At 36.3% G+C, this 7,863-nt stretch overlaps 1 protein-coding gene across 1 annotated transcript; it reads right to left on the reverse strand.

Annotated features, from left to right (window-relative positions):
• Positions 1 to 7,613, reverse strand: LOC102593619 (GATA transcription factor 26-like). Its single transcript, XM_006359159.2, has 8 exons — positions 7,090 to 7,613; positions 4,370 to 4,738; positions 3,444 to 3,873; positions 3,048 to 3,120; positions 2,530 to 2,633; positions 2,067 to 2,253; positions 1,838 to 1,958; positions 1 to 618 (listed from the first exon to the last, which is right to left on the reverse strand). The coding sequence occupies exons 1-8, from the start codon at positions 7,127 to 7,129 to the stop codon at positions 329 to 331; spliced, it is 1,614 nt and encodes a 537-aa protein (XP_006359221.1). The 5' UTR covers positions 7,130 to 7,613; the 3' UTR covers positions 1 to 328.
• Positions 7,614 to 7,863: the final 250 nt, after the last annotated feature.

A 7,863-nucleotide genomic window follows, 5' to 3' on the forward strand; every position in this document is an offset into this window, starting at 1 on the left:
TCATCATCAACAAAACTAAAAGACAGAAGGGTGTCTTCAATTTAAGTTAAAAAACAAAAATCTCTAGACATCACCACCTCTGCATTTTCAGCTATATTGTACAATTTGTCAACCTATACAAATGGATGAAAAACAAGCATAATATCCATCCGCTAAATCCAAAATTTCGCTTAATATTAGGTTACCTGCAAAAAGGCAAAAGGCAACCATCTGAATCCCTTCGCGGAACTTTCTATATTTGGTATGTGATATGCAGAGACAGTAATGTGGTTTGGCCAAATAAGGTTGTAAATACGCTACAGACAGAAAGCCAAGTGTGATAGTGTTTCTAGGGGTGGATGAGGTGCGGGTATATGGAGCTACTGCTTGTGCTTGCTTGAGCTGCAAAACTTGCTGTTGGTAGGAGGAGTTCTGCCTGAGGGAAGGAGCTGTTGGATGGCACATCCAGCAGCAAGTCCTGATCAGAACTTTCATTTGTAAAACGGAAGGAATTCTCAGATGGCAATGCGAAAAGGCTTTTTGGACTGAAGCAAGAGCTATCATTCTCCATGATTTCCTTCTGTTCATAGCTGTTTTTCATCGCCACCCTCTTGGGGCTCTTCATTGTTGTGTTTACCCCTGAAGCAAAATTCAAATTAACTGTTATTTCCGTCTGAATTAAAAACAAGTTGAACCACACACTACACAATAATGGAGAATAGGATAGGTTTGATTTCTTCTGAAAACAATCAATCAACTAAGCCTTGATCCCGCTGCAATGGGTATAAAAAGCTCATTTCGCAAGAACAAATGGCTTCTAGTTTAGATTAGAAAATGCTTGATAAAAGTTACGTACCACAAGACGTCAGTATCCTAATTGTTATCACACCTTTTATATTCTCCCTTCATGGTGGCATGGAGGACCGGGGTGGATCATGTGGTCTAGAAATACTAATAATCCTATTGAACATTTTATAATGCTTACCTAATCATAGAAAGTTGTGACTTTCGCAAATAGTTGTTTTTACTATTACAAGGTAACTGCCAGGATGAAGAGCCAAATATACTAGCAAAAAAAAGAAAATAAATGGAGAAATAGAAAGAGATGCTGAGATGTACTAATTCATTCACCATTTATTTATATTGATTTCAGTTTCAATTATTGCATTTCCTCCTAAACGTCAAAAGGCACGAACCAGGCTTTCTGAGTAATCATCTTTAGAAGAGAACAGGCCGTTGTATATGATGAACATATTCTGTTCTTACCAGCTAGATAAAGACGTTTGTGTAGAATAAAATACTCCCTCCGTTTCACAAAGAATGACCTCCTTTCCTTTTTAGTCAGTTTAAAAAAGAATGACCTCTTTCCTTTTTTGGTAACATTTTACTTTTTGCTTTCCACGTGGCATGTTTAAGACCACAAGATTAAGGGCAATTTTGTACATTTGACATAACTTTAATTTAGGATCACAAGATTCAAAAGTCTTCTTTATTTACTTAAACTCCGTGCCAAGTCAAACCAGGTCGTTCTTTATGAAACGGAGGGAGTAGTTGGATAATTCAGTCACCTCAGAGGATCAAAAGGTAATGGATACCAAGATGCCTACTGTGTTCACGATTTTCTTATCCTCCTTCCCCAGCTTCTACAACTTCTTTATATTACCCACATGACGCAGTACTCTTAACATTTTAATGAAGATAAAGACCCGAGATGTAAGTATCTACTACAGTCTATCAGGAAAATTTGAAAAACTCCAAGTATCTTGGGGTAAAACTTTGTTATATAAAGAAGCTAGTCTACCAGACAAGAGGATTCGTAAAATGCCATAAAAGAAATAAAAAGAGACATGCAACGAACCTAAATATTTTGGATGTTGCCCATCGCGTGGTCTCTTCATGTTCACAGAATGACCTGTGCCAAAAACATTGCTCCCTCCAGCAACTTCAGAACTACTGCTACTATTTTTACATTTCATGTCCTGACATAGAAGTATATTAGTTTTAAACTTCTATCTAGCAAATGTTGCATATAAGTGGGTGGATCGCTCATTGAATTTTCATATGACAAATCATAAACAAGGCCTTACCTTAAGAAGATTTACTTGTTCCACCCATTTTGACTTCATTAAATAGCACAACATAAACCTCTTCAGGTTTCTACATTCTTCTACTGTCACCCCAGATAACGAGTTATCAAAAACGCCTTCTGCAAGAAGTTTCTGGAAGGAAGACAAATTCTCCTCAAATTGAGAGCTCTCGAACATGCTCCTGAGACTGCAGAGAGAATTGAAAATAGGAATAAGATCAGAGCTCAACAATGCATTCTTCAATCAGGCACCAGCACTTTATGGTCCAAGTTCAACATAACCATCAATTATATTTCTAAAGCCTGACTAGAACAATTGAGAGAGGTGAATCAAAAGAACAAGTGGTAAGCCCCAGAAATGCAGCCTCTCAGTCAAAAGATAAGTTCATTCCTCCATTTTTCTGGAAGGTTTTTCTTTTAATCAAATGCTCTTGTAATCCAAAGTACAAAGAGATCGTACAAACCTCTCGGGAGGTGAAAAAGAATCAACCGGAGGTAAGTACTTTAGTAGTTGCTGTTGTTCATCACTTGACAGATGCCTTGTGAATTCTTCATAATTAAGTACATCCTGCATAAAGAATTGCCCACAATCACATTCATTTCTGCATATTGCTTATCTAAGAAAGTTTAAACTGTAGAGTCATGTTTAGATTCTTAAAGTAACTATTAACAACTAAAAACATGGTGAAAAACAAGCTCGAAAATGGTTCTTTACCATTATAGAGGAAGCTTATCCATGCAAACTACCATACTGTAAGAATTTTCAGGTTAAAGTTTATGCATAATGACAATTAAATGTAGAAGATAATTATAACTCTATGCAGAGAATACCCAACTCAAAAGCCTGAGACGTAGGAAAACAGTGTGGAATAGGAAAATGTTCCGTCTATACAGACAAGTGGACCTTGTATGAAGTATGATATGGTTGTATGATATGAAGCAATCAAAAGTTATGCATGAAATAAAAGAGGCAGTAAGATACCTTAAGGTCTATGTGGCACAATGGCGAATTATGATGTCCAAGAATCTGCAATTTTTCAAGGTGGTCCCTGCTCCTGCAGTTCAAGATGAAATCAGAAAGATGGGAAGTGTACACCATCTCAAAGAAAATAGTACCAAAGCTCTTAGACTATTCAATTATGTATCTGAAACCACCACAAGCATTCTGTTATGACATGTTGCAGGGAAAACGTGGACCATATCATGTTAACAAAAGTTTCTGTTCCACATATCAGTCTATTTGTGTAGCCATACCCTGTCAACCATAGTAGCACAGTTATGCAATTTAACACTATATACTTTTGACTTCTTTTGGGACACGTGGCACAGTATCTCATTCTCAAGGCTATATGCTATCCAGCAATAATGAAGAAAGTACCTTTTAAACTGTTCATGTTCCACTCCTTGACCAGTAGGCTTCTGGGTTCTCTGAATTACCAGGTTTGATGAATTGACACCCTTACTAATATTTACAGGTGGGGTAGTCAATTGTGAATAAGCTTCATTGGATGAATGGTGCTTGTTGTCAACCGACAGAGAGCTGGCTTCTGATTCTTCTTCTCTACCTATTGAACTTGGATGCCGAATGAGCACACTTCCATGTCCTATTTCAACGGAGACCATAGGCTTGTCACTTTCTAAAAGCAAATCTTCTTCAGAAGATCCAGAGAAGTATGAGCATTGTTGTTCATGTAAGATGGTATACAGGTCTTTGGTAAGCTTTTCAACTGAAGATTGCTTTGGACGATTGACACATGTTCTCTTCCTTGAAGGCACCGTTGCATCCCATATATTTGATTGGGCGGGGCCTGAAAGCACCATAAAGGGGTAAATATCTCATGCAGCTAGAGTGAGAATTCAGTAAAAGGTTTATCGAACAAAGTCAGGAAGGATGGATTGACAAAAGATACCAATACAACTTTGAAGACAATTAATTCCTTGAGTTTAGGAGTTCAATTGAAAGAAGAAATATAGCTAGACCACTATAGAAGGTGCAGTATGATAAATTGGTATAACTGATCAAAGATGTAGAAAGAAGGAGCAGGTAAAACCAACAATGACCACCTGTATGATTTCTCTGGTAGCTATAAAAGATTGTATTAGTGTACAGATATATATATTGAGGATACAAGTCATTAACTTCTATCGAAGAGAATGACCTTCACAGAAACTGAACACAGACCTTTTGGGGAAGCAGAAGAGGGTTGGTAATGTTTTTTGAAAGGTATGAAAAGTTGGCAGTGTAAATGAGAGAGGATGCAGCTTAAGTTGCCGTTTGCAACCCTGCATTGCAAAAGAATCTACCTGTCAAATCACTTGCTTCAGCACTACCAAATTGTCCATAGCTTTCAGTGTTTGACACAGCAGAGCCGGAACTTGACCTATTGCTTGTATCTTCATCCAAAGCCTTACGGTGGAAACCCTGATGATATTCAGGAAGAATTCCAATTTCAGGAATATCATGACTTTTCTTTCGTTTCAGCATCTTGACCTCTTTGTTCTTAACAGGAAAGTTTTTGAATCTTGAGACCCTGTAATCTTCAAGATCATCTGGTTCAGCCCTAGCATGCAGAGGAGTATAGTTTACCAGTGTCCCTTTTGTTCGCCACCGAGATCCACATGCATTGCAAAGTATTGGCTTCTCTGGTGGTCCATTACGCCAAAGAGGAGTGCCTGCAGCATGAATTCACCATTTAAGACTCTACTCCAATTAGATAATGTGGGAAGAATGAGAGGCATCTAAGAAGTATGACAATCCAGAAATGAATGTTTTCGCAGAAACATCTTGCTCATCCCATGACAAAATGATAGTGTAAGCGTGTAATAAGAATTTTAACAAGAATATTTGTGGCGGAGAAAATGAAGAGACAATAGGACAGAGTGATGAGTTGAAAAGGTAAGTAGTGATTATATACACTGCAGGATGCTCAACATTTTCAAGCATGGAAAGAAAGAAGGAGGATCCAATGAATCGAAACTCAAAAAGGACTATGAATGCAACAAACAAACTTATGGTTAATTAAAAGAGAAAACATCTCCTCCAAATTCACTTAATTTGATTAAGAAGTTGCTCCTATATAACTAAGAGACAGATGCGTATGCAGAAGTCTATAAGCATGGCAGTGGTTCATGCTGTAGACGGGAAGTTAAATTTATCAATGGATGGCCTCAGGGAGCAAGAAAACAAGAAAGAATTGGAGAGACGAGGAAGAATCTAAAAAGTAACTAAGAACAAATCAAATTTTCATTCCCTGATTTGCATGAGCAAGAAACACAGAGGCAGAAATCATTTTACTGAAAAATGTATGATGAGGAGCTGAACAAAGAGATAAATCAAGGTAACTCAATAATCAGGGTTAGAAGAGAACTGAGGGAGGTGTCCAGAAAGCCAAAATGAAGTTCTCCAAACAAGAACTAAGCTGGAAACCAAACAGCACATTGAGGAACTAAACTAGACAGATTTGCAATTAAATAGTGGTATAGGACAGACATCTAAGGCTATTTACTTGAAGATATTTACATTCCCTCGAAATGTGCCATAATTAAGTATCGCCTATAATATCTAGCCAAGTTTCAAATTATTATTCAAACCAGTTTATTTGCATTCTTGCAACAAAATGTGCTAGACCAGCTGATGACAACGTAATAGAGTCTCCAATGTAACAAGTCTTTTCAAGACAACTTGAAATGTTACAGCGACAATGCGAGCAACATATGCAGCAGAAGACAATAGGGTAAAGAAGATATCATCCAATGCCTGGAGGATCTTGCTGCTTCTAGCTGTAGTTCAAACATTAGGAAGTTTTTAATGAACAGATAACAAGAACAAGTGAAGGAGGAGAGTATGAGGTCATATTAAGTTGAAAACAACGAACGCGATTCATGGGGATTACTAAGATAGGAGCGAAAACCTCAACCCTTTTCTAGTGATCACTCATCAAGAGCATGCTACTAAAACAAGGGACCTGAAGCCAAAGTTGATAATGTATAACTTTGAAGCAATGAAACACAAATGTCCCTAGGAAGAACATCCTTTAATCAAATGGACTGACAATTTGCTTATATGGAATAGGAAAATCCCCATGTGTCATATCTTTACATGCTATCAAAGCCACATTCATCCATGTTTGGGCTCCCGGTTCACGCTCCAACTGAGCCTCGGGTGTGAAGGGGGTCTTAGAATCCCACATTGATTGGATAATGGACTGGTGGTTTGCTTATATGGACTTTGGTAATCCTCCCCTTGTTCGCTAGCTTTTGGGGTTGAGTTAGACTCGAGTGTCATATCTTTACAAATCACAAAGATCAAAGATCAGATTCGTTAATTTAGAAATAGACCAATCAACATTTTCAAGTCATTTTTGTGCTGCTTTCATTCCCTAAAGAACCATATCAATGCCACCTTCAGCAAGAACTCAAGTCTGCCCAAACAATACATTTCTCTAGAGAAAGTTTATGTCTAAACTTAATAGGGAATTGGAAGATCAGAAGTGAAGGAAAATGGATGCTGAGAATATTGAACACAATCAAAACATCTTCCAATTGCATTGGCATTTGAATGGAATTAAATTGAACTCTAAATTGCCCAGTTACTAAGAGACTCATGGCTAGATTTTAGAAGACACTGGAGAAGTCAATGGGCACTGATAAAAAGAAGATTGGGAACCAAAAGAAATCCCAGTTTCAGAAACAAAATCCAACTCAAAATCCACATTGAATTCCAAATATGTATTTGTAGTCTATCTTGTCAACAACCCAATAATCCAAACAAAACAAAATTCAAAAACCAAACTGAATAAGATGAACAACAACACATATTCCTCATATTTTTCCCCTTTTCAGAAAAAATTTCCATATGGGACATCCAGTATTTTCATAATTCAACAACTAATCTAAACAAACAACATCATATAAAATAACAAAGAACAATTCTATACTGGTAACAACCAAAGACTCAATTTTTCTTGAAAATTTCAAAACTTTATTATCAAAAACTTCAACACAATCAAGAATCATTAACTCACTTGTAACACCACAGTGATAGCAAGGCCCTTGCTTTCCCATCTGTCCAATATAACTTTTTTTTCACCCTTGTACAATTTTACAAAACTGAAAATGCAAAAAGTTCCAATTTTTTTTCTTCTTATACAAAATAAAATTGTATTATCTAGAAGTTTTGATTATTCCCTTCAATCCCTTTATATCAAATATACATATGGGTTCTTTTTTCTTGAATAAACCCAAAGAAAGTTATACAGAAAACACCACAACCAACAACAACAAAAAACAAGACTCAAAAATAGTCTATAAAAAGTCCCAAAAAAACCACTGAATAGAGCAAAAATTGTGAAGAAGTAATTAAAAGATTGAGATGGGGTTTGTTGTTTTTGAGGTGAGAATAATAATAGAGTGAAGAAAAGAAAAGTCCATTATAAAGGAATCTAATAAATGGTTGGAAAAGAGGAAGGTGAAAATGGGGAAGAAGAGAAGGTGGGTTGTGTTTATTATGTATGACCTCTTTCTCTTTGTTCTTGTGTACCTTTTTTATTTATTATTTTTTGTATTTGAAGCAATTGTTTCAACTTTTCTTGAAAGAAAAAAAATCAATTTTTTTTGATAAATAAAAGAGATCTACGTGTAATGTTTCAATTCCTTTTTGTTGAAAAAAAATTATTATCAATTTTGTGATTTTTGAAGAATATTATTGCTAATGTCCTTGTTGACTATAGACTTTATTGATAACTCCTTTACATGTGCAATTTTTCTTGTGTCACTATTTGCTCACTTCTTCAAAACAT

This window comes from Solanum tuberosum, unplaced genomic scaffold (genome assembly GCF_000226075.1).
Source record: "Solanum tuberosum cultivar DM 1-3 516 R44 unplaced genomic scaffold, SolTub_3.0 scf00292, whole genome shotgun sequence".
Taxonomy (NCBI): Eukaryota; Viridiplantae; Streptophyta; class Magnoliopsida; order Solanales; family Solanaceae; genus Solanum; species Solanum tuberosum.